The sequence below is a fragment of the Asterias amurensis genome, chromosome 14 (genome assembly GCF_032118995.1).
Source record: "Asterias amurensis chromosome 14, ASM3211899v1".
Lineage (NCBI taxonomy): Eukaryota > Metazoa > Echinodermata > Asteroidea > Forcipulatida > Asteriidae > Asterias > Asterias amurensis.
The window spans coordinates 18,370,501-18,398,395 of record NC_092661.1 but is presented as its reverse complement, the minus strand read 5'-3'; the positions used below and the strand labels follow the sequence as shown (position 1 = coordinate 18,398,395).

Genomic DNA, 27,895 nt, shown 5'->3' with positions numbered 1-27,895 from the left:
TACTCTATGCTTGAATGCACTAAAAACCCAATACCTCTTCTTATTTCCGCCGTAAAGAGTTGGGATACCTTGAATCAATTTTTACCACCACCACGTTATTGTGTCTCATATTCTACTGATATTGTGGTCTTATTTTTGAAATAAAATGTTTGCAAAGTTTAGATGTTTTGTTTTGTGTTATGGTACAGCTTGCTTCATGCTTGGTGCCAATAGTATCCTAGCATCATTATACCTGGGGCTTTCAAACATTGCCTGAACAACTAATAACCACACGTTCAAAATAGAGGGGTTCAAAATCCAACTGGTGGGAAGTATATTTTGTCATTTTTAATTCTTTTCAATTTGTCATCTCACCTTGAACATGGAAATCCAAGCAACAATTCTGTATGCTATTGAAATTATTACAATTTTTAAAAGTGCTCAAAGAAGGTAAATGAAATCTTGGAAGTAAGCACAAAATCTTCAGACTTTAAATTTATTTATACAATAAAGGACGGAGAGATATTAAACTTAACAACTTAAATATTTGTTATAATAAACTTCAAAGGGTGATACTTTGGAAAAAAATGACTCCCAACTTTACCCCCCCCCCCACCACCACCACCCTTAATTTGATTAAAGAAAACATAAACAAGGATCCGTTTGGTTTTCAAAATTAAAACGTCTTTAGGGCATGACATGTAACTTAACTAAAACAAATTTTCTTTGCCCCCGCCTGCCTCCCCCATCCCAACATATACAAATGTCTAGGAGCACCACTGTTGGAAGCCCAAGGTTGCTCCAAATGTTTGAATGCAAGACCTATAACATTATACAAAGAAGAAACCTGTTAAAGAAAAATAATATACAAGTAAATAAAGCTTAAAGCTTGAAATAAGTACATACAGGTGGATTCTTTACATACTTAACAATTCATTTTTTAACTCAATGTTTTAAAGCAACAAACAACAACTTTATACAACTCCTCTAGAAATTTATTTAAAAAAAAATACAATTAGACAAATCATAAATTCAAGTTTATTTTTGTGATTGTGAGTGTCAACAAATCCTAGAAATTGGTTCAGAATTGTCTGAAAGCAAACTGACTGCAACTCACCAATGTGCATTCATAATGATGACCAATTAATGGATTTTTTTAAATTTTATATTTAATTGCCCATACGGAAACATCAAGCAAAAAGGCCTGGCCCTATTACTTTCATATCTGTTCCATGACTGTTACTGGAATAGGGCGCCAAAACAAAGAAAATGCCATGGAAAGCTACACAGTTTTCATATCCTGACCTATGTACCAAACAACCAAAGTTCTAATAAAACTTGTTATTTTTCTTCTCTTTAGTTGCATATGAATGGTTTGTTTACAAAGTAATTTTATCGATACAAATGATGAAGATAAGGCAGACCGCATTTAAGTGCTCGTTAAAATAATAATATACTTGTAATCTTTCGGACGGAAACTGGTGTAATGAATCAGTCAACTTTTGGGAAATTTCTTCTGACGATGCTCAATCACTGGACAAGCTGTGAAGTACCATCAAGACTCTTTCCTGTAATTAAAGAAAGCAAACAAAATGGGTCATCGTTAAAACAACGTCTAAAACAGTGCGAACAATCTTCTTAAAAGTCTCGCTCATATATATGATTATTGGAGTAATTTTTAACACATGAAGGAAGCAAACTTAGGAGGGAAGCCTTCAAAGTAATAAAAAGTACACTAAGGTCAGTTCAAGGTGAATTTACTGCAATAAGTTACACAGAACAGTATATATCAGTCATGACCTGTAGCTGTTTAGGGCACATTCGGCAGGAGTTCTCTTCATTCGGGATTACTACATTTCCACTTGTTGTAAAATGTTGTAAGTCTTACAACCATATCAATTAACATTTCCTACCTGGTTGTTGTGTTTTACGAGGCCGAACGATGCCTTCTCGAGACGGAGGTCTAGCTGATATCATTCTTACCCCAGGGGACACCTTAGGTGTACCCAGTGTGCGACATTGTTCATCGTACTCATGGGCTGTTAGAATAGGTGTGCAAGGTTAAGGAAAGTAATAAGCATAAAGCATGATTTCGCGCTCAATGATAAACACTTACAGTGTGTGCATCCGTATGCAATTCAGATAAAGGGCCTAGGACACTTTTAGAAAAGTTTGGGGCTAGTCCCTTTTTTAGAAAATTTACAGCAACCGAACTTTATCACAAAGTTTTGATTATCCTTGAGGTGCATTTCAGGCTTTCTTCATACCATGATGAGTTTCTTGTTGGACTGCATTTGTACGCAACTACTACATGATACCTGGATACTGTACACAATCAGGCTGATTTAAACCAGATGAGGCAAAGAAAAATGTCTGTCTTTTAAAATATTTCAAAAGGATATTTGCAGTGACTGGTAGAAACAGTTGTTCCATCTCTGTGATGATTTCCACATGATGTCCAATGGATCCCTGACCACTCTCCCCTTGTACTCCTACAGCTATTGCATACAGTTGCAGCTCAAGCAACGCTTTCATCCCAGCTGAAACCTGATACATTAAGAAGATAGGATCACTGGGTTTTTTTTTTGGCGGTATAAAATAACATCTTTTGAAGTGATACTAGCCTATTGCTCCTACTCTGTCAAAGAGTTTGCTATATATTGCGATGAAATCTTCTCATTATTTTTCAAATTTTTGTGTGGGAAATTCAATATATATATTTTTTTTTGGATGAAGCAGGAAATGTGTTATAGATAAATTTTGACTGTAGGAAAAGCGTGGGGTTGTTCTTTGTTGTCGTAAAGTAAGCAGGTGTTGATGCTATATAGCAATTTTACACATTTCGGGAATTGCCTACTCTGTACAAGTACAACAAACTAGTCTTACAGCCTTTTATTACCTGGAATGGTATTCTAAGAAGAAAGATTAGCTTCTTGTTCTGTTGTACCTTGTGTTGTGTAATGAATGTGAATATTCAATATTTCTACTGTAGATGTAATCTGAAGCATTGAGTAGGTTTCCCAAATATGAGAGTATAATGTACTTACAGGTCCTGGCTTGTACACAACTTGAAGTCCAGTCGCAGGTGGTGGCTGCTTTACTTTATACCTGCAGGAGTCAATCCCAAAGTTCTTTAGGTTGACTGTGAAGGCATACGTGCATCCCTCACATAGTGTCCCAAAGTGCACCTCTCCTGGGACCAACTCAAACCCTCTCATCTTAGACAAGGGGGCAATTCCTTTTGCCTCTGCCCCTGCAATAGAAGAGGTGTAGACCTTACGTCGAACGGGGTCCTCAAGAACTTGAAACTGCAGAGAAGACATGGAAGAAAACAGAAATGTTCTTCTTACAATAGTTTAAAATTAGTGTTTTATTTGTAAAATGCTGAAGTTCATTCTGTCCAATGGCTTCGCTGTAGTCCACTTCCATACTTACAAGTAAAGCATCGGATCACGAAGCCTGGTTCATATTGTACTTCCTACGAATGTGAATGCGATACAATTTTTGACGTCACAAATTCGCAACAAATAATTTGCCTCAGTTGACTTTATGTGCTCAACTCCTACAAAACATTTGCTGCGAAAACAGCTCTGTGACTTCAAAATTCGCATTCGCATTCGCATTCGCAGGAAGTTTGAACCAGGCTTAAGTATGCTCTTCAAGGGTTATACGCGTGACTTTCAACTGCGTATTGGTGCTAACCCTTTAATCACTTCTCATCACACAATGAGTGTGTAGTCCATGACAAAAGTTCGTCATCACTCTGCTAAAGGCATTGAAAAGTTTGTCAAGGTTTCATACAAAAAGTGTAGAAAAATACCACAACATGATATCAACTTACATGTTGATTGGGCACCATGCCAGGTCTCTGTCCCAAGATGGCTGCCGGAAGTCGAACAGTCTCTTTCCTTGGTTCCCCATTGACATCTACAAGCAGGCTCTTGGTCAGGATGAGATCACTCCCAGCTGACGGGATACCATCTCCATCCATGCCTGATGCTCTATTCTCATTGAACTGGCTCAGGGAACGGGGCTCATCCACTGCATTATTTGCATTTACACTGTTTCTATCTATGAAACAAAAACAAGACAATCAATTATTCGTCAGCTGTTATTGGTCAATATTTAATACACATTCTGAGCCTACAACTATTTTCTATTGCAAGTTGCTGACAAACCTCAAGCACAAAATGTTATCCCAGTTTTGAACGGTGCACAAAGAAAATTGTTCACAAAGAAAATCTCTCAACAACTTGTTGTTTGTTTTTACAAAATTGCCCTTACTGAAAAGTTTGAGTTGAATTGAACAAATATTAAAATAAATACAGCAAAACAGAAACCTTTCAATGTATCATTGTTAGCACTTACCAGTGTAGCCAGAGCGATCTGTGTAAGCTCCTTCATCTACATGTTCAGGAATGGTAGATGGATGATTAGGAAAGGATGCATAACTGGATGGAGTCTCACTTGGTTGAACTGCTGTCTGGGAGTTAGTGTTATCCGTCAACCCTCCTGGGGTAGGGTTGCCTGAAATACATGCATTCAAAAGAGTTATGATACTTGCGTCCACTCGTTTAGTTTTGAAATGTAATTTATTTATTTGAAAATTTGGGGTTGAGCAAAGTAAATTTGACTGTGCCCAGTGAGAGTTGGACCTGCAAGCTCAAGATTAACGTGTTGGCGTTCTAACAACTGAGCTATCTACAGTCGCAGCCAAAATGCTTGGGCCACCCATTCGTAATGTTAGAATAAAACATATCCTGTCCACTTCCACCCTAACAATAAATATTCTCTCCCCCGTCCCCCCGCTCAATAATGATGGGAACGCAGAAGATCGCGCAATGAGAGCCAACATTGAAAGGGGGCACGGGGGCCAATTGAGATATGGCCAGGAGTGTAGCTCTGTGGCGGTGGCTTTCCTGTAGTAAGTGTATGTTGAAACTAACCTGGTCTGGTAGCTGGTCCCTGTAATTGTGAAGCGTGTGCAGGTGTCGGGTTATTAGGACGGAGAGGGGTTGGCGTTCCTTGACCACCAGCATGGGCTGGAGTGGGATTCAATGGACGCACATCAGAGGGGCTTGACGATGTTATCGGGGCTGGAAAAAATTAATGGAGTTTACGATAATGATATTGCGCTAAAAAGCCATTGATCAATATTCCTTCAAGACCAGTCAAATTAATATAAAAAAATAATGAATAAGACATAAATCCAATTCCTATACTTTACTTTTATTCTCCTATCAATGGTTTTGGTGGTACCGGGTATCGTATACTGTAAAATATAAGGGGCGTTCACTTTAAGGTGACCCCTACCAATAACTATAGCTATACCCTTTCCCTTGTTTAAGTTACTTTGTGTGACATAATCACAATTTGTTTTTTATTTACCGTTGATGGTAAGGTTGACTGGTGATGGTTGTTTTTGTGGTGAGGCACTGTCTGAAGGCTCACTTTGACGAGAAGAATCTTGAGCAGCTAATGAAAATGAAAACATAACATAACAAAATTGTAACTTATATAAACAATATCAAATATAAAATGTGCAGTATGGGTGATCTTGGTCCAAGATCAAAGATGAGGCAAGAAAATGTATACTTTAGCCAAAGCAATGATGTGCTAAGTCCCTTGGGCCTAAGGCTGCAAGTTCTGTTTGCTTTACAAGCTGCAAGTCAAGAAGTATAGACTGTATCGAATAACCCCTTTGTCGCTATGAAAGTGACCATATTGTAGGGCAGGCCATATGCGCGTCTACACGCGTACATCAATGTGCTCCAAGCACACAGCATTCCTGGTTTGATTTCTATGGCACCTGCACACACACCCACACATGCAAGTGTGTAAACACCTGCAATCGAGGACCCTCCTTTGTTCAACTCTTTGTGATAGCAACCGTACACCCCATTGTATTCCTTTGTGATAGCAACCGTGGACCCATTGTCCCTTTTGTTATAGGTTCCCGTTTTGAATGTGGATACAAACCCACACACGCTCAAACACGCCATGTTGTAGGGCAGGTATTTGAATGTTAATGTCATATTCAATATGGTCTAATAGGTTATTATACTGGCATAATGTGAAAGGGGTCATACCTGGTGTACTTTTTCTTAGACTGTTTCTGTGTAATATTCTTATGGCATTTGTACTATGATGCGCCCTCGAACAGGCTGGTTGTCCTACTCCAAATTATTGTTATTTATACCTTGGGGTTGACTCCCTGGTGATTCAGATGGTGTACTAGGAAGACTAAATGCAGTCCCTTGTCCATCTCCTTGCCTAGTTGCCTCAGCCAGATCCTTCGTCAAGTTCTCCATGTCTGGGCCCTTGGCTGCATTCTGACCAAGGATAAAGCTCTCTCCCCATTCACTCTTAAAGTAGGGTGGTACCTCATGGTTACGCAAGGCCTTGCGCAGATTCTGTTCCTTAGCGAGGTCCCGTCTGTTTGAACAAATAATTTGAGTTTTTTGGGGGGGGTGTTTTTATTAATCAAATTACAGAATATATAATGAAATATTTATATTTTTGACTTAAAAAAGGGATTAATATTGAATGAGGTCTGAAATCGTTAATGATGGCCAAGATTGTGTTTCAAATCCTGTTCTCAGGCTCCGTTTTAGTTGTGTGTATGCGCATGTAATGGTTTTACACAGAATACCAGTATGTATTTAATGCATTCTGCGTTATTACTATTAGTTCCCCCTAAACGTGACATGCATGGCTACGAGCACCGGATGTACAAGCAATCTGAAACAACTAGTACGTTTTTTTGGTGATTTAAGATTGGTGAAACACTACTACTTGATCACATTTTGACCAATCAGAATGCATAAACTCTCCAGGTTTTTATAAAATTACAGCCAAAATATTTAACATTGGCCAAAAATAAAACAAATTAGGCCTAATAAGTGTCAGAAAAGTTGTTTGCATATTAAAAAAATACATTAGATGGCATATTATATGCTTGTCGACTGACCATTAAACCAGCAAAACTACCAATTTAGCACAGATTTTTTTTGTTAAATGCGTTCTTGTTCCTCTAGACTACATACCTGACTTTGTCCCAGTCCTCCTGTGTGTATTTATCCTTTGGCTTAGGAGCTGGGGGTAAAGGAGGGAGTGCAGTGGCCTTCTCATACAATATCTTGTTATTATCAGCATCAGATACATCTCTTGGTTTTGTTTTCGATAAGGCATCTTTGGGCAGGGCACTGTGAGTGCTTCCATCTGCTACTGCATCAGCAGGGGATGTCTTGGTGTCATCTCCCTCATCCTTAAAAACAAAACAAAATATAGGAGTGTCAAAATAAATTTTTAAAAATTTGGTTAAATGTGGTTGCCTGATGAGCTTTATTTAAACTAGTTTTTCTTTCTTTTGTTAGCAGTGGTTGGCAGAAACTTGATTAAAAGTTTTAATTTTAAAGTCTTGTAAAAGATTCTTCAAGAAAACATTTCTTTAAAAAATTATCTGTGCAGAATATTAAATTTCTGGACCCTCGAAATAAGCACCAGTTTTGATTAGTTCTATTGTATATATCAAGGTTTATGCAACAACATTCCAATTGAAAAGAAGAAAGTAAGCTTTACATTTGTTATGAAACAGGATAAATATTGAATATACCTCAGCCAAGATGCTAGCGAGAAGCTCTCCAGCTTTGACTCTTTCTTCTTCATCTCTAGGCTCCCTCAATTCTTCATCTGCCCATCTCCAGTCCTTACTCTTTATCTCCTTGGCATATGCCTCAAGACCTGCCCTCATCTTCTGTCTTAACTCGTCATCAATTGGTTTGTACTCAACAAATTGTCTGATCTCAAGTTCTTTGGGACACTTTGGAACAGAGAGGCAACCTTTACTTGAGGAACGAGAACCAACAGCAAGCCCCTTCCCAACTTTGGTTCCAAACTTAGGGCCAGGAGTTTTGTATTCGCGAGCTGGAAGCTTTGTGAAGTCACGAGAGCGAAGGTTTGGTGGGACAATATTGGGCTCATCTAGGGTCATCAGCCAGGTCTTACTTAGGTTCGCTGTGTAAGGTCGCATGATGGTGATGCCATTCACATCTGGATGGTCTGGAAGTGGGTCACTCAAGATGGCAGTGTTTGGGTCCAAGCTAGCTCGTTTGAAGTACGTCTCTATATCGTTACCACGAAGAAGCTCAATACCACTTCCATCTTCATTGATAACAAAGAACCTTGGTAAATGGCGGTCACATTTCACACTCTCATCTTTATTATCCTCGTCAGTTTTAGACTTGATGACTTTTGTCTCTCCTGTTGAGTGCACTGTGAAGACATTGCCTGCTTCATCCTCCATCTCAAAGACTATTGGCTTTTGATGTCTCATCGTGTATGCCTTTGGTCCTACATCCTCTCTCTCAACTGGAGGCAAGTATCCCACTGTCCCTTCACTTTTGACAGTCACTCTGCCGCCCTCATGGTGAAGTACTTCATAGGAGCCATCAGGAATGCTAATAATCTCTGTGCCACTGCCAAATATTGTGGTAGCCAGGCTATCCTCACTGTTGAAGATGACAGTAGCATAGCCTGGACATTCAATCTTGTAGTGTTTGATCAGCTTAAAACCAGCTGAGCCAACCTCACCTTTAAAGCAAAAAGAACAGTACATGCAAATTTACTTTTAAATAATAATGTCAAATAATGTCAGGTCAACTTTTCTTCAAAATTCCATTTATGAAGATGCTGGTTTTACACTTGTAGTACATACGTGTAGTTTAAATAGATCCAAACTATGATGCTTCAACATCAACCTCAAGCAGTTCAAGTCATAAAAGTTAATTATAAAAGTTTCTGTTAAGGAGAATGGACGAGAAAGTGTTGCTTCATAGATAGAATGTACAAGCCGAAGAAAAGTCAATGTAGTCTACACTGACTTAAACTATTTCCCCCAAACTTTGTCAAATAAAGTTTGGTCACAATTATAACTTTTTTGCAAAATATGTAAGCATATATAGTGCGTGCAACATTATCGAGTATGTTACAAACAGTTTACAGTTATGTTTTTACTAAAGTAAATTGTTTTTGGAAAATGTGTTCGGAAATTAAAATCTAAAAAAAATTTCAGCTGTGGTTTGCACATCATGTTATCTTTCAATTTGGAAAGACGGTCATTTACAAGTTGAACGATTCACTTTAGTTTGTGACGAATCTACAGTTAAGTGTAGATTCAGTAGTGTGATTCGTAATGCATCTACAGTTAAGTGTAGATTTTAATAAAATAATCATAAAAATAATCTACAACTTTTATCAGTAGAGTGTCGTCACAGAAATAGTTTAAGCACAAATAATGTTTTAAACTCAATTGTGTTTTCTTTATTATCAAATACATGCTCAAACATATATTTGAAAGAATCGCTGTAGTAAAGATTCTCTCTGTCTATTTTGCATACCAACCTGTTTCAGCTAGCTCTTCCGCATCTCCAGCACAGTCCATACGGCTGTAGTAAGTGGTGATTCGTGTCCCTTCATTGTGATCTACAATACGTGATCCATCTGGGCGTTGCAATACCACAACACGATCCTCCCTAGTACACATCACCTTCAGAAACAAATAAACCACAATTACAAAATCGGGTCAAGTCTTTGTAAAAGCTTTGCATATAAGCAAGCTTTAAAAAAATCTACTGACAGTCTTTCACTTATTCACTTATTCACTTATTTTACTAGACATAACCAAACATGGGACGAGAGACAAATAAAATGGTCCTCATTGGGATTTGAACCCAAGGCCCCCTGACACTATGACAGTGACTGCAGGCAGATGCTCTACCAACTGACCAATGAGGCACAGCTGTACCTCAGGTTTCCCTAAGAACCATTCTTTTCTCTCAGTGTTTCTAGAAATACTAATATTAATTTACTTTTTAAATACTTATTGAAAAGGTTACAAAATGCCGCAGAGGGTGAGAAAAAAACAATGACTCTACTCAAAAAAATCTAATCAACGATGAAGTAGTAAATCATGAACTCACCTCATAAGTCAAAGGGTCTGTTGCAGAATACATCATGCATGACTTGAGCTCATACGTACTACCATCTGCTTTGGTACCTATACGGGTTCCGTCCTTAGCTGTAGTTATCCATTCGCTGATGCGAGGGTCTTCAACTGTGACCCCTTCCTGGCCTTCCTCTGGCTTCTCGCCTCCTGAAATGGCTGCTGTCTTGCTGGGTGCCCCTTTCATAGAGCCTGTAAGGGAAACAGATTTTTAAAAACAATAGTGAAATAGTGACCCAGCACTATTTAAAAACATTCCCTTTTGTCTTCTCTTCTGGAAAAATAAACATAATTTTTCATGTCAGTGCAACAAGGTCATATCTCCATTTATGTAAAACATGAGTTTTAGAATGTACCTGGATGTACACACACACGAGAATTGGACACCGAGAAGATGTTAGTGCAGAATTGTAACTGGAAACTTTTGATAAGTGCATTAAAAATTTTAAAAAATTGTCATTTGTAAAAAACGTGATGAGATCCATGTAAACATTGGGGTAGCTTTTTATACTACCAACTTAACACCGAGACATCTCTCATTTACCCACAATATAATTGTTAACAAAGTACCTTTCTTGGCTGCTGTCTCAGACACTAGTGTGCTGATTCCACTGCCTCCTCGCTGCGGTGACTGCTCTCTGCTCTGAGATGGGCTTGGCATGACCTGATTAGATGTAGAAGCTCCTTGACTGACACTAACAGCACCATCAGCAAACAATACCTGTGAAGTATAACACTCATTAGGGGCACTCTAGCCTAAAAACTATAGTAGATCAATAGCAGATGACAATTTAAATGAATTATTGTATGGTTTGCAGTTCCATGTTTATTTTCAGAACCACCCCAACTCATTTAGGAGATCATCATTACATGGTGATACCGCAACCCTTACTATATCACTATGTAAAATGTAAAACAATCCTATTAAATAATATACAAAGCTTCCCAAGCAGATTTGTAACTTAAGATCAAATTAATTTGTTTAAACTTGGTTTTTTAAAGGAAAGAATTCCAATGAGTCAAATCAACATATCAAGTGTTACTCCAAGTACCTGTACGCTGCCGTCTTTCATGATCTTAATGACACTACCATCGCTAGTAATCAGTCGAGACTTCTCCTTCATAGCTGGGACCTGACGGGCAGACTCACATTCCTGCTGCCCTGACGTCTTAAATGGGTAGCTCTGCCTCACCAAGAGACGGCTTGAAGATTGGGAGTCAAATTGCGTTACTCCTGAAACACAAATTAAGAAATTATCTGATGAAGATTCATGTGTACGTAGGTAAAATACAAGACAATTCCTTTTTACACTTTGCTGTGTTCCCCCCATAACACTACCAAATTATATTTACAACAATAATAGAGACCAAGAGCTAATGTACAAACATATTTTTAAACCGAAGTTTATACATGGTCCTTTTAAATTACGTTTTAAAGAATTCAACCTTTCTGGACTGACAATATACAAGCAAAAATCACAAAATAAGTATGGGATTGAAAATCTAATTTGTAAAACTTTTACTGCATATGATAAGTAAATGTATGTGCAGTTCACAACCTTATTTGCACTTTGTGGTAAGTTTAGCCGATACCCATGATTGTTTTAAACACTGTGTTTCCTTAGTATTTTCTGACCTGCATCTTTTTCCAAGAGGTAATTGACATGGAGGCCATCTGGACAAGAGACAAAGAGCTGCTGGAATGGGGGCTCCTCTGGTTCTTGTGACTTCTTCTTGACATCCTCCATTGACTTTCTCCTCTCCTCTTCCTAAAGACAGACACAAGACTATTGCAGTTAGTTTGGTTTGATTAGGAGATGCGTTAAAAAGAGAACACTTAAAAAAAAAATCAACCATGTATAAAGTCTCTGTTATTAAACCACACCGGCTCTTTCCAGAGCCAACACTCAAACACAACAAAAGAGATTTAATACATGGTTGTACCTGCTAGTTAATTCTTATTATTCAGACCATGCAAAGCTTCAAACATCACTCAACAATTAGTATTTGAAATCCCATGCGTGTATAAAGACTTCACTAAGTTGCTTTTGGTCACTAATGCTCACTAATTAATGTATGCCTTTCTAAGCTAGAAGATCTGAAAACATACTCATCTAAAGCCAAATGTTCCTCATGATTTTATTTCCCGTTACAAACTAACCCCATTATTAATAAATGATTTGCAAAGTTACCAGACCTCTTTCTGTTGTTGTTCCAGCAGCATCTGTGCCTGTCTCTCGGCCTCTTGCTGCTGCTGCTGTTGTTTCTTTCCCTTCTTGGCTGACCCCGCCCTAGTCCCCTTAGGAGATGAGATGGTAGGGGGTGGAGATGGGCTTGTAGGTGGAGGAACATAGATCTCTACCTCTTGCTTTGTCTCTTCTAGAGGAAATTGATAAGAAGAAACTCAATACAATACACTTGTAAATCAGTGTTTACTTGCTTTGAAGTCGCTAAGGTTACTCCAGTTAGACTTGCACCCACAATCTGGGGATGTTCTGGAGATATTCAACCATCGTTAAAGCCATTATACACTTTCGGTACAGAAAAAAACAAAAAAGTTCACAGATTTACAAATAATTTACAGGGTTTACAGAAGGTAGTGGTGAAAGACTTCTCTTGAAATGTTAGTCTATGAAATGCTTTACTTTTTGATAAAACAGTAAAACAATATCAATTCTAGATAGTGAGAATTACGGATTTATTTCATGTCATGACACGGCGAAACGTGCAGAAACAAGAGTGGGTTTTCCCGATATTTTCTCCCGACTCCGATGACCGATTGAACCTAAATTTTCACAGGTTTGTTATTTTATATATGAGTTGTGATACACGAAGTGTGGGACTTGGACAATACTGTTTACCGAAAGTGTATAATGGCTTTAAGAGAAACCAACTTGATTGCTATGCACTTTTATTATGTACTTGTAGAATAATATTGTCAGATTTCAATGACACAATCGAAATGTATATTGCTGTTGTTAATTTGTAGAGTAAATCCAGAAATAAGCACTACACTTTACTTTGCAGATTTCACAAATCTGCAACAGATTTCACAAATCTGCAAAAGAGACATAGTATTTTAAATACACAAGTATTTTTGTTACCTGCTCCAAAGGGAGTCCCCTTGTTGCCATAGTTACTGAGAGCCAGCACCATGCCATCACTAAGGGTGGCAGTAAATGAGCCGAAGGTGCTGATTGGCTTAGGCCTCTCCTCCGCTGGTTCTAGTACATTAGGTTCATCCAATGTGGCATCCTGTTGCATCTGACCCATACCCTTGACTGGTGAATCCCCTTTGGAAAATTGAACAGTTGGTTGTTAAGTTGTTTAATTGAATAACTTGTGACAAAGTTAGGCAGGGTGTAATTTGGGATTCTACTCTTTGCAATTACTTTCTTCTGATGGCATTTTTCAGGCAGATTTCAGCTTCTATCTCTTATGATTAGTAGCACCCAAAGGTAAATGCACCAAGATGTTAAAGAAGCATTGCTGCCCAAATGAATGAGGTTTATATGACTTTAATGCTGGTTATCTATGGCAGGACCTACACAAAACAGACTTTTACAATAATAGCAAAGATAACATTCTTAAACTTTTACTCCTTTATTTAAAGAAAATATATAACAATTGTTAGAAACTTTTAGAACTTTACGATTAGATATTAGCTGTCGTGCCGGTTGAATTTATATGGGAAGTATAAATTCTGTAAGTAAAGCATTAATCAAGCTGTGTTTATAATACATGCAAACAAAAGTAAACTGCATTGTGAAGTTGTGCTGTTAAAGTGCTCATTTTGTTAACATTTGGGAATTACAAAAACAACCAGCAGGCTAACTACACTTTCAAAAGCATTGTAAAGGTGCTTTTATTATAGGTTTCAATTAAGTTTTGTTAGAGGAAACTTTTAAATTTTGCTTGATATTTGAAGAAGAAAACAAATCACGAATGAATTGCAGTACATGCATACAAAAAGATGGAATAATTGCATCAACGACAGATGTTATTTTGCGAAGCGCTTTTAACTTTCAGGGATGCCAAGACTTTTAAACAAAGATTGATAAATTCCATCATCACTGCAATAAAATCATTTGCTCAGTTTCAGAGAGAATCTCAGAGTACAAAAGGTATAAAATGCTTTTGAAAATGAGTTTGTCAGGATCTGTGGGAGGAACGGTGTTTTCAGTTGATACAATGAATCAGCAAAAAGCAACAGCACCCAGTGAATAATCGCACACGTTGTAGCACACTAACTGACCATCGCGCGACTCTGCAAACTGTGACCCACTAACAGAGCCAGATCTTATTGACAGCTCCTCACTGGCTAGGCTACCAGCATCATCCTCAATCAAATCCTGTAAGAGCTTTGATTCTGGCCGCTGGGGGACTGAAATGGGTTAAGTTGCAAAATCAGGAATGTATGTCAGTGTACTGAACATGATTAATTGATTCCAACATCCTCTGTCAATCCTCTAGCAAACCTTTGCATTATGGGGAATAGCCAGTGTGAAAGGGTAGGATTTACAAAGTTGATTTCATCTTGGAGATTGTTTCGGATGGGTGTCATATTTCTGGGTGGAGAAAAGTCTTCGCATGACATTTGTTACACTGGATTCACAGGCACTTTTCCGTTATAGTCTTCCTTTAGTCCATTATTTAAAAAAGGATTGGAAATATAAAGGGCTTCATATTTGTAAAAATCCTGACAACCATGCACCTCACCTTTGTGTAGTACAGTGTAAATGTTTCCATCATGAGTTGAAAATTTGAATATAACTCCCAGGTGGACTTTTTTATTCCTTTTATTAAGCAACATACATGTCTTACCTTCATCTTTCTCCTGTTTTTCATTCTCAGCTTTCTCCACCACTGCTTCCTCCTCAGTCTGCATCTTCAACTCATTCTCACTAATCTCACGTGGGTTGAGGAGATGGATTACAAAGACATGGCCGTCTTTCAGTACAGATGTCTTCATAAATGTTGGGCCTATGACATTGACCATAAATCAGAGGTAAGAAACTGGGATTTCCAAAAATCTACTTCTTACAAGGAAAATTTATGTAACCAACCTTCAAATACGGTGTAGGACTATTTTAACCCTTTAGTCCTCACTGCTCTAGACCACACTGCCAATTACTCCTCAAACCGCCAGAGAAGTTCAGCAAATTGTATCTTGAGTTTTACACATGTGATTGAAAAGCACCAAACAGCAAAAGATAGCGCGATCCTAATGTTGCGATGATCTAAACATACATAGCACTTGGTCCCCATACAACAAATTTATTTTCCACCTCCAAAGGTTCAAGGGTCAGATGTCCCATCCCCCAAAACAAAGTTATACAACAAACAATGGGTGGTTGTTTTGTGCGAGTACAAACCGTATGTTACATACAATGTATTTCACACACAATGTACAGTTATGTCGACCGTATTATTTCACGATAAACTTGCAGTGTTTTTACATCTGGAATACCATGATCTAAAAGTATATTTCTGTAGGTTATCTGTAAGTAAAATATGCATTAATTTTTATTTCCAAAGGTATGTTGTGAATATTTATCAGTCACTCTATTACCAGTTTGTTTCTTTAAGACGACAATAAAGTGTAGCAAACTTCTGTGCAACACTTTCCATGCAACAAACGTTTTGTCATACACAAACGTTGTTTCCTCATGTCCTAACATTGAGTTATATCAATGACTTACCATCAATGAATTGTGTTTTCTCTGTGCGTATCTGGCCGCCATCACATGGAAACAGAGTAGTAACAAAACCACTTGCATGAATCAAATCATTACCAACATCATATCCAACAAACTGTGAGCAGAAAAGAGATACATAAATATAAAAAAATATTGATTATAAACAAAGGGAAAGTGAAAAAATCACACATAAACTATTGCTGACATCACAACAAACGCTGTTGGCAGATTGGTATTAAAATGTTATTCAACTAATACAGAAATTAAAAAACTGCTTCTTTGAAACAGAGTGACAATTTCTTAAATCGTTCAAATTAATATTTTATAATTTTTTTTACACAGTTTATACAGTCTCGTAAGAATGTATTAAAAATAACAATTAGGATATATGGACCCTACTCTACTGCTTCTCTTCATAGTAACAAACACATTTTATACTTTAGAAGCTTACAGGATAATCTCGTTCTGGTTCCTTAGGCTCCTCTGGCACTACCTCCCCACTCTTCTCTTCCTCTCCTGTTGACCCCTTATCACCTTTGACTCCCTTTTTGCTGTTGCGACCACTCTCCTTAGAGGGGGATGTGGCTCGCTTGTCCTTCTTGTCATCTTTCTTGTCTTTGTCCTCTTTCTTTGGGGATGCTGAGCGAGAACGAGACCTGAAAACACAAACAAAAGATAAATTAGAAAACTCAAGAGATTTTTATGCGTTTGTGGGCAACACACTTTCTGATGTAACTTGACTTCTAGATACACTGACTGACCTTGGTCTTCCTTTCTTTTCCTTCTCCAGTCGTTTTTTCTCTTCCTCTTCTCGGATCTTGTCTTGTTCCAGCTTCCAGGCCTTCATAGAGTTTGGCCTCATAAACTGACCACTGCCAGGGTCCAGGTGGTCAATTGAGTGGGTCGGGCTTACACTACGCTTTCCTAATATTGAGCAACGATAATGCATTGTAAATTTAGGGCCTCACCATTTCAAAGATGTTAGATGAATAGGCAGTGATAATGTTAAACAAAAATTTGTAAGTACACATAAATCCTCAAGGGTGGATTTCACAAAGAGTTAAGACTAGTCTTATCTCGAGTTTGGACGAGTTACTCGTCCTAACGTAGGACTAATCACACGTGTTGTATATCTCCTAGGACTAGTCCTAAGTTAGGACTAGTCCTAACTCTTTGTGAAATCGACCCCCGGTCAATTATTCACACAAACAAAAAACACTAAAATGATTCAGTATTGTACTTTCCAGCTGAGGCTTTACCTTTAGGAGATTTTGAGCGTGACTTTTTGGGTGATCCAGACCTGGCTCGACTCTTGCCACTAGAGGGTCTTGAGACAGATGGAGATGGGGTAGCAGCAGCAGCCCTCATGGCTTCTAGCTCCTTACGTCTCATCTCAGCTTGGTACTTCTCTTCCTCAACATCCACCCAGTCCTTGATGTGATCAGCGACATGCTCCATGTAGTTCCTATCAAACGGAGTGAACAGAAATAAACTTAATGTTATGAAGTGAATCTATGTAATTTTGGTCACATTTTGTCTAGCTGTCCAGAACGCAGAAAAGTAGAAAATGAAAGCAAGAACCAGCCATAAACAATACACTCCACAATTCTATTCGGTTGTATACTTACTCCTACAACTCCAGCAACAACGAAAAAAGTTAATTATTACAAATGACTTAATCCATGCCTAAATACAAATAATGAAATAATAGTAGAGCTTTAAAGTGCATGTGTGCAGCATTTACCTGTGTATAAAACAAAGCCTTGAAAACGTATACAATTCTTTGTATTATTTTATGTGACAAACAAACCCACTGAGTGTATGGCTTCACACTTTGCTTCTAATTCACACAATTTATCATGAAGTGACTGCATGACTGCAGCATACCTGAAGCCGACGTTCGAATGCAACTTGGTACTCCATGGTTCATGATTCTTGATATCAGGCCCGATAGGATTATGCATGACTACAAGAAGAGAGTGGTCCCTCTTGTGGTAGTATGTGTCCATGTATGGGTGTACCTCACATGCATCTTGAAGAACCTGTAAAATTTGTTTCAAGATTTCAAATGAGAAATATAAGAAGAAGTTCAAACAACATAATACAGAACTCCAATAAACAAGCAATGTAACATAAACTTTCATGGTTATTATAGTGATGGTCGCTCGAGTCAACAGAATGTAGGTTTGAACTTCATCAATGAATGCTCATAGAATGGTTGGCGAGGAATACTTTGAGGAACAGTATGGACTACAGCCAGGTTCATACTTCCTGCGAAGGCAAGCAAATATTGACGTCACAAATTCCCAACAAATAATTCGCTACAGTTTAACTGTGCTCAACTCTTGAAAACAGAATTGTGACGTCAACATTCGTCAAGTATGAACCGGGCTTTAGTAGGTGTGAGAACGACTTTTGGAAACACAGAATGCCACAACAAAGCAGTATTAGGAAATTGTTTTTTACAACTCGTCAACCTGTCTCTTGTACTCTTTACCTGAAGTAGAACTCTTGGTTCCAAGTACTCAGCATATCGCCATTCATCCAGGTTCCTCTTGGGCTTCTCACCAATCTCCTGAACCCCAATACTCCCTGCTGAGTTAGATCTTGACCTCTGACCTTTAGTGACCTGGGGATCCAGGGAGTTCTCTGAAGGGGAAGCTCGGGAATCCAAGACCAGTGGCTCCTTAGAGGGGAGGATTGGGTTGCCAGACGCATCCTTCTCAAAGTGAACTGTAGGATTTAAAGTTATTCAGGGCCCATCAGAAACAGCTGCCAAATTTCCATTTTTTTTTAACTAATTGCAACACCCACCGTTTATAAAATTATTTTAAAAAGGAAAAATCACTGCTGTTAAAGGAATGTTTATTTTGAACAATAAAACTCTCAATTAAAATTTTACTTCAAGATATTAAAGTTTTGTTGTACATTAGATTAAAAGTGAAAATCTCCACACAAGCACATACATAACACTATATTATAAGTTACACATTGATCAACATGCAAGCATGAATACAATTTACTTGGACAACATTATATTTAAGTATTGTCTATGGTTAAAAGTTCCTACCTTATGACCAAGGAGTCTCACCAGTTGATCTGGGCTCAATTTGTTAATGCCTTACTGTTTTTTGATAATTACACATAAATACAGCTATGTGGAAACATACAAATATTCTCAATACAAAATATTCTAATGAAATGTAAGCCGTGCATAAATTGCTTTCTAAAACTAAAACAGTTGAACCTGAACACTAATTGAGAACTAATAGCCAATTAGTGGAAATACCTTCTGTGTGTTCCAATGAAAAGTGATGTGCAGAGCAATCTCCTTGTTACAAGACATGAAGAAGTTTGTGCATTTAAATATAGTTATAATTGAAGCAAGAGAAAGAAGAATTGAAAGAAACGAAATTAAAACCGTATCCTACAAGATCCTTTGAGAGTTTTCCTTCGGGAAAAAATCTGCTAGTATTTGAATTACAAAACAAATAAAATGTGTGAAATACTTCATGTACCGATAACAGAGCTGCCAAATCTCCTTGATACTGCAGAAAATTCCCTGAAAATAAATCAATCTTTCCATGTTCTGACAAACAAAATTTGAAAATTTTCCTGATTATGGGAACTTTTCCCCATTATGATAAATGTAATATAAAAATCACCCTAATTATTGAACAAAATTTCTCGGACTACAAAATGCGTATGTTGGCCGCTCTGTGATAGGTAAATATAAGCAAATAGAGACAACCAAGTTGTGATTCTAATTCCACCCTTAATATGACTGATCATCTCTAAGGTGCCATACCTGTACTCTTGACTGACTTGGCACTGCAGGCAGACCCTTGACGAGATTTGGGCATAGGTTCATTCTTCAGTATCCCACTAGCTGTCAGATCACTTTGAGTACTCTTTGCAGAGCCTGGTTTGGAACTTGGCTTATCCAAAGACTGATTAGCTGAAAGAAAGAAAGAAAGAAAGAAATGCAGGTAAGCTTTAAAGAAAGGGCACATGAGCATAAGGGCACATTGTTCAAGTATAATCAAACATCATTTGGAATAATCAAGGGAGTCCAATCACTAGAAGTTTGAAGCTACTATCGGGTCCCCTATAAAAATTGATTTTATTTCTATTTTAATCTATCATTATTTTGGATTATCAAGGGACTCCAGTAAAAGTTTACTTCTTCAATAAACATTTTTTTCGGGGAGGTAGTCCCTTTAGAGTTTTCAGTGAAACTTGCAATTAATCTTCATTGGTACTGCAGTGTAATTTTTAAAGTTCTAATTCGCTATAAATAGTGTTATTTTAGTTTTACCATTAGCTATGGCCACCGGTACAGAAATCTCCAGCAGGGCATCCTGTTTGACAAAGAGAGGATAGGGATCGTCCCATACAATCTTGCCTTCACCAGTTGTACTGCTGAGGATGTTGCCACTAGAGTCAGTTCCTCTCAGCTTCAGGCTCTCAAAGACAAACTGTCTGAAGGCGTGGTCCACTTTGGCCTGGTCCACCATGCCGCTAGCACAGTGCTGAATCAACTCCTATCAGGAAAAAAAAAACGTTTAGCTAGCACTGACAATTCTCATTGGAAGTGGATTACAGTTGGACTACATAATCAGGCAGCTGATTCCTCAGGACCAGGCATAGCTAAGGATCTCTCTCAGCTAGGAAAAACCTCCTCAGGATTCAGAGCTGATATACGTACCTGCAATCGAGCAGCCCTCTGCTTCAAGACAGCCAAACAAGGTCTTGGAAACTCTCGCAGCTTCGCCACCGGAATGTAGTCCATCATAGCAAGCTCAGCCTCCAAGGGGTTGAATCCATTCAGTGTCTTGAGATGGTGGAGTCGTCTGGCTATGTCATCACCACTGCGGTAGAAGTAAGGCTTGGTGACATCCCCATTAGACACAGGAGACTTGGAGGTAAGACTATGGAAACTGTTCTCCAGATTCTTGAGAGAAAATCACACAATATATTTCGCTTATTTTTAAAATTTTAAATGTTCTGTGCAATTCAATGGAAAAAGGGATCAATATTTAAACACCCTCACATCCAGGAGACTATTAAAAAACAGATCTTTGGTGATTAATTTGGACAATAACAACTTGACTCAAACGTTAAATAAAGATAGCATCATGCATCACCATAAATGAGACCATACTTCTTGGTTTCAACCACTTGTATCAATTGTATTGACCTCAAATAAACCTGCCAGGGTAGTCAAGTTGGCATAGTAGTATCTTTCCTTGCCTCCCATCTGTAGAACTCTGGTTCAATTCAAGCCGTGGGCACTTCATGTATTGGGTTTTCACTCCATACATGATCGTGTGGGTTTTCCCTGGAATAAATCTCTGGGGTTTTCTTCTCTAAAACTGAAAGCATTGTCTTCTCTCCATTGGGTTCTTGGCTAGTACAGTGATTAAGTTCACTTTTCTATTTGTCCTTGGCTTTACAACCAGAGTAAATTAACTAAAATAATGTCTTTCTGTCAAAGAGAAAGTCCCTACCTCTTTATCCTGTGTTGAGAGGTGCAGCTTGGTTGTCATACCCTCAATATGGGCAGCTAGTATTGGATCTAAACCATCATCCCTGGGTGTATGTGCCTTCTCACTGGGTGGCAATAGGTCCTCTTCTGTTGCTGTAATCTAAGGGGGGGAAACAATCATGGAGTCTAAGGCCAGGTCCGAATTAGAGGATGCAGCTGAGGCTGCCGATTCATTGTCATTTTGGTATGTACACGTTGAAGCATATGATGCCCATAGAAACACCCTTAGCAACAGCCATAGCCGCCAATTTTGGCACAGCCCAGGTAAGTTCCCTTGAATCCACAATGAAGATTTCAGTGCCACATCACGTACATAAAACAGACTATTTATTGTCAGTTCACTTTTGTCGACATACGACGAGTAGCTTTTGTAGCCACCAATTCGGATAAAGCATTAGGCTCTTAAAACAATGGTTTTTCATGAGTAAAAAAACTTACATGGTCCAACATTTTAGGAAACACTATTTTGAACAACTAGAAAATAATTCCCTTGCCTAGCTCAACTTTTTACAAACAATATTTGTCAATGCATAAAGGCCTGGTCCCACTGCAGTGATAATGATAACGATAACTGCGCAAAAAGAATGCATTCTATTGTTGAATGAGCGTGTGCGTATTCTGCGTGGAGCAATTCAACCAATACAATGCGTTCTCTTTGTGTCGTGATTGTTATCGGTTTCGTTATCACTGCAGTGACTCTGCCTTTAGACTAACCTGCTCCAGCATACAGTGCATGATCAATGGTATACTAGCACTCTCATGTGGTATACTATCCATTAGCTCATTGTAGTAGCGTTGATCCACCTCGGCAGGGGATGGCTTCTGCTCAAGTCCCCCTAACCCTTGGATATCGGCAGGGCCACCAGCAGTCAATGCAGCACCTGCCCCTGAGGTAGTCAGGGACACCCCAGAATGGACTTCAGACACTTTGGAATAAGGGGGAAACAATTATAATTAATATATTTCATTTGTTCTTAATACTGGATTCCTTATATAGACCATATCAAATAACCACTTTGTTGCTATGAAAGTGTCCATAATGTAGGGCTAGCCGAATCAATGAAGCACGTAGTGTTCCTGGTTTGATCTAAAATATACATTATACATCTACATTATATGGGATTGATTCGGTCTATAATATGACATTATTTACAAGGTCCTTTTATGAACATGCTTGCCAGCCTGCCTCTGGAAGACTGAATTTCTGCACAGGCACAAAATGTTTCTTTTATAAGTTGTGTACCATTTGTTTATAATAACTTACTCGCTGGAGGCATGGGGGGCCCAGATGCAGATGGGACTTGTACAAGTTTCATGTTGTCCATGTAGTGCAGGAATTGTCGTTTAGAATCCAGCAGGTCATACATCATACAGGCAACATCCTCAAACAGGGCCGTACCAAACTCAGTCTGAAATAAACATACATAACTAGTGAAATCTCAAGAAAACTTTGGTACAATCATACATAAAAATCATAGTAATAGTTAAGTAAGAGAAGATTGCGGTAGCACCATGTGAATATCTCTTTTGAGTATAGTGTTGGTTCTGAAAAGAACCGGTGGTTAACAACTCTAAAAATAAAATAAAAATAAAAAAAAAGGATATTCACATGGTGTTACCGCAAACCTCTCTTAGTTATACTTTCACTATACAAAGGTTCCAATCCTACTCATAGCAATAGTTGTTTGATAAATACAATCTATTTCCTGTCTTCATGTGTGTAGATTAGATTGATTGAAGCAGGAATTGAAAGTTTGCCCAAACCACCAGTTGACTTCATACATACACAACAGACCATTATCACATTGCCACCATCATGGTCATGCTCCCTGCGTCCAATAACAGTAATGAATGCTAATATATTCTTTTTACAAAAAGGAAACAGACTATTTCTCATTCCAACCTCAGTTTGGTTACATTGATTTGAATGGGAGACTTTGGGACGCTAGGTGGCAGCAGACTTACCAGGTAAATGTCCATTGTTTACGTAGTTCTGAGCACGCACACATTACTGAGAACAATGGATTTTACCTGGTAAGTCTGCTGCCACCAAGCGTCCCAAAAGTCTCCCATTGAAGAAAATCGAGATTGCCGTACCATGATCAAGGTCTAAAGTATTTCCAACTTACCCTAAGTTCATTGTCATCCACATCATCTGGAATAATCTTCTCCTTGACGGTGTACGTCAACCTTGCTACATCATGGAGTTTAGATCCCTTAGGAGCATTGCGGAGAAGGGGATCATGTTGCTTCCAGAACGTCTCTAATCTTGTAGTTGCTTTCTTTATCTTTGCTTTCTCTGCTTCCACAACTATCAAATAAATAACAGTTGATTATGAGAGTCAACTTTAAAACGAACTATTGGGAAAATGTAGATTGTACATGGTTGCAGAACAGTCCCTCTAATACACAAAGAAGTTCAGGAAAAAACATTCCTTTTGAAATATTTTATTTAAAAATCCTCCAGTTACTTGGTTTTTCGATTGAAATATTTTCCAAGCGGAATATTTTAAAAGACATTAAACAATTTCAAAAAAATATGTGTGACACCTCAGCTGATTTATCTTTGCCCCGAGTTATTATCCACAATTTATCCCAAATATAGTCATATTTACCATCTTATTATCTCTAACAAAATATTAAAATTGACTCAAGCTGATCTCATCTTTGAATTGAAACCCGACCCCTAACAAAACTTGAGGATTCCAACTGACCTTCTGGAGATTTCTCCTCCTCCTCTTGCTCTGCTTCCAGTGCTTTCCTCTTTTCAAACTTCTCATAGTCTTCTGACCCCACCTTAATGATGCTGTCTACATTGATACCCAGGTCAGAGAGTAGAGCTAGCAAGGGTGCAAGGTCAAACCCTTCAATCACAATGTAGTGTTGTGGGCCATCGTCAGGCTCATCATCTGAAAAGAAAGTATCTCAATATTAAAGGAACATACATTACAGAATTAGTAAGAAAAAAACCTTGTCTAAGATCACAGATTTACAACAAACTTACACAGTCTAATGATGATGGTAGTAGAAAACATCCCTTGAAATAATTCTGTCTGAAATGTCATATTTGATGAAAAATAAAGAAAACTAATTTCCCAGTGTGCGATTCATAAGTTTTTATTTTAATCGATGTCGTGCCAAATGTGTTATCGGTTTTTCACTATTGTCTCGTGAACCACTTGGCCGATCGTTCTCAAACTTCTACAGGTTTGTGAGATAATGTATATGGTGGAGTACATAAAGTGCTTTTTTGTTAAAGCAACTTTTTTGTTAGCAAAAACCAATCAAATGTTCCTTTAATCAACTACATTTAATTAGTGTTGAAGGGACACACATTTCTGAAACTAAATTGTCTTCAGTGAGAGAATTACAATTAAGTTTTTACCGATGTATTTATTATCATCTTCTTCTTCTCCTCTCTTCTTCAGTTTGCTCTCCTTCTTGGGAGATGGAACCTCAGGGGATTTATTCTTCCCCTTGCCCTTTACTGGGGATTTGCTCCGAGCTCGTTTGTCTGCCTTGCCACCTTTCTTGTCTTTGTCTTTGCCACTTGATACCTATTAGGGATATAGGAAAACAGGTGAGAATATTAATTTTGCTTTTTTACCCATACACCGATGTGTGTTAGCACTGTATACTCAGTACTTTCCCGAGTCCTGTGACAAAAATATATCACAGGCATGTTACTCTGGTGGGATTGGAACCCACGACCCTTGCAATTTTAGAGCAGTGTCTTACCAACTAGACTACCGAGATTGCCCGGTAGCTAGAGGCAGTTCGAATCCTATGTTTTGGCAGTGGGTACTGCAATGATATATAATAGATGTCAAATTTAACATCTATTATATAGGTGAGAATATGTTGTTTAGTATGCTCAAATAAATATTTGTCTGAACAGTGGGTCAAAGTTTTTAGAATAAATAAGAAAGCAGCAAAAATACATTATGGCTTTTTAGAAAATGAACTCACAAAATGAAAAACACTGTTCTGCTCAGTATTCTTTGCAGAAAACATTTCTATAAAGAAATTAATTAATTTCTGTGGATATTGAGTAATGAAAAACGTACCTTCTTTTCATCCTCTCTTCTCTTCAGATCTTTCTGCTTAATGGCTAAGAGTTTCCATTTGAGCAGTTTGGCCAGCAATGGAAGAGGGATATCTTCATTGTTATCCAGGTGGGGCTTCACTGCTTCACAGATCTCTGAGAACATCGGAGCTTCCTTGGGCTTCTTAGCCTTAGTGTTCCCAAGCTCTTGAACCTAGAAGGAATTAAGGTCAGTACTGACAGTCAGAAACTAATAACAATAAGTTTGTTTATTGTATCTGTATTAATGAAATTCCACATGACAATTACAATTGCCTCTTAATTTTCTACATTTGACGCCCAATTTGTGGCATGGTATACCCCCCCCCCTACTATGTCTTCATGGTATTCTGGGAAACTCCGGATTTCTTAAGGGGATTTTAGCGTTGGGGTGTACTTCTGTACAAAAGGATGGGAAATTTGGGTGGGGACACTCTCTTCCACATATCAGGCACGTACGGTGTAGTGTCTTCAAGCCCCTTGCACTGATGTCACAAGCGCAGCTACAGTCTGCTAATGGTCTTCGGTTTAAAAAAAACAAGTTGCACACTGTGCACTGCGCAGTAACAACTGGAATCAGTCTTTCAAAATGGCATTGTGGGTGAAGACATTGGGTGAATTAAGTCAAGCTGTTAACCTTTCTCAACAGGTTGGAGAAATGCACACTTTCAGATCAGACCTTCCTTTCAGTGTAGTCAAAACGTTGAAGAATTCTTTGTTTTAAAAAGTGCTTTGATTCTCACAAAAAGACTTACTGTTTTTGGTTCGGAGCAGTAAAAGCAAGATAAATTGTGAACAAAATTTTTTGTTTTATAACACTTTATATTTATTTTGACTCCAGAATGTGTGATCATATTTGATTTTGTTTCAACATAGCGCCATAGTATTAGGGACAAAAATACAAACCAACCTCTAGGGCAAGAAGGTCTTTAGAGATGACACTGAAGAGTTTCCGCAGGCCAGAATTAACAGCCCCAGACAACACCTTGGTGTTTTCATAATCTTCCAAGCGTTGGCCAACTACAAAGGCTATGCTGGCAGTCCAGGTTTCCTAGTGTCAAAATAAAAAGGTACAATTAATTACCACCAGCAACGTGTCTTCTCTTTTCTGTTTTACTCCTATTTGTTCTACTATGCGATTGTGCTGTAAACTTGGAAATATTGGGTGTTCTTTTTATTTACTTTTAATAAAGTTATTGTTACTTTGCCTCTGATGCATTATGGACTGTGTAGTAATACATTAACAACTGTTTTGTTTCAAGTTTTAAAAAACACAATGGCTACAGGAGTTAGCATTCACTCTGTGCTTTTTTAAATCAAGTATTACATTGTCATCAAGTTCAAAATTACAACATTGAAGTGAGACAAGAATGACTTTTCAGAGCTTCCAACTCTATCTGATTCTGCAGAAAATTCCCTAAAAATATACCAACCTTTCTATGTTCTGATGAATACAATTGAAAAACTCCCTTATTAAGGAAACTTTTTCCCTATTTTTAAGTTGAATGCAATTCTAATTATCTCCCTGATCGATGCACAAAATCTCCCTGATTGCAAGTTGCAAATATTGGCAGCTTTAATTAAAGTTTAAGACTTAAGTCTCTCTGACATTTTTCACGCACAGTAAAACTTCCAACCCCAAAACAGTCACTCAGTCCTGACTGACTCATCTGCTTCTGTTATTATTTAGTATAATTAATAGCTTTAGTAAAATTATTCATAAACTGTACATGACATAGTCTATAGACAAAGGCCTGGGTACATGGCTAGAATGTACTGGTTATTATCATGGCGATGGAAATGAGATTGAGAATGAGATTGTCAGATGATGATCGTGCATCAAATTAAAAACCATTTAACAAGAAACAAAATGACACAACTTTGTGATGATCTCTAATAATTATAACTATATTAAGGTTTATGAAAAAGGTTGTATTTTTAAAAATCATTTTAAACGACGTGATCACGTAGATCAAGCTGCCCCATTTAAATTACACATAGTATTCTTGCTTGTTCATTGTTGTTGTTGTTGTGCTTTTCGCCATGTTCGCCGCTTTAAGTTAAACAAAAATCCGTATCCAACCACCCTATCGACTCGAGTATCAACAAATTTACGGAATGTTTACCTCTTCAAAAGGTGCTTGTACAATTCCAGAGTCCCATCTGGACACACCAGCTGATCCACCACTCTTTGCTCTCTTCTTTGACATTTTATAAACAGAAGATCACCAACACGATTGCAAATAATCAGTTATTTTCCAATCGCTGTATTCACACAAACTTCACGTAAGCAGCCATCTTGTTGTACTAGTGTTGCTAGGAAATAATGCACAGAGAACAACAGAGGGCGCTATTTAATGTGACCGTTATTTTTCATCATCGTCTCACACACGCGCCGCGTAGTCTCAAAGTTTTCGGTTCGTTGAAGTTTTTTTTCCAAGATATTGCCTCAATCTTTAGTTGTTGTATTATCATACGCTAATACGTTGAAAATGTTAAATTCGAGTTCTTCGTTTATTCAATTTCTGTTTGGAAGAAATAATTATGAACTTTTTGGGGGATTCACTTGTTCGTTCCCCGAA

General features: G+C 38.0%; 1 protein-coding gene across 1 annotated transcript; it reads right to left on the bottom strand.

Annotated features, from left to right (window-relative positions):
- Window positions 1-23: 23 nt before the first annotated feature.
- On the bottom strand, window positions 24-27,621 carry LOC139946779 (sperm-associated antigen 17-like). The gene is made up of 37 exons (XM_071944473.1): window positions 27,440-27,621; window positions 26,224-26,364; window positions 25,297-25,488; window positions 24,615-24,786; window positions 23,944-24,138; window positions 23,359-23,540; window positions 22,494-22,638; window positions 21,944-22,155; window positions 21,192-21,329; window positions 20,390-20,635; window positions 20,000-20,225; window positions 19,490-19,639; window positions 18,179-18,414; window positions 17,569-17,723; window positions 16,941-17,146; window positions 16,443-16,605; window positions 16,133-16,337; window positions 15,685-15,796; window positions 14,807-14,965; window positions 13,087-13,275; window positions 12,180-12,361; window positions 11,619-11,751; window positions 11,035-11,216; window positions 10,553-10,703; window positions 9,960-10,174; window positions 9,382-9,526; window positions 7,595-8,571; window positions 7,026-7,246; window positions 6,179-6,414; window positions 5,368-5,454; window positions 4,926-5,075; window positions 4,348-4,506; window positions 3,821-4,050; window positions 3,027-3,287; window positions 2,382-2,526; window positions 1,893-2,030; window positions 24-1,547 (listed from the first exon to the last, which is right to left on the bottom strand). Exons 1-37 carry the CDS (start codon window positions 27,521-27,523, stop codon window positions 1,510-1,512), a joined length of 7,158 nt encoding a protein of 2,385 aa, XP_071800574.1. The 5' UTR covers window positions 27,524-27,621; the 3' UTR covers window positions 24-1,509.
- Window positions 27,622-27,895: the final 274 nt, after the last annotated feature.

Coding starts and splice junctions, on each gene's coding strand:
- LOC139946779 (XM_071944473.1), bottom strand. CDS start 27,523: ATGTCAAAGAAGAGAGCAAAGAGTGGTGGATCAGCTGGTGTGTCCAGA. Junction 10,175..10,552: donor TGAGACAGCAGCCAAGAAAG/GTACTTTGTTAA, acceptor TTTCCCTTACAG/GCTCTATGAAAGGGGCACCC. Junction 3,288..3,820: donor GCATGGTGCCCAATCAACAT/GTAAGTTGATAT, acceptor TCTTCTCTGCAG/TTTCAAGTTCTTGAGGACCC.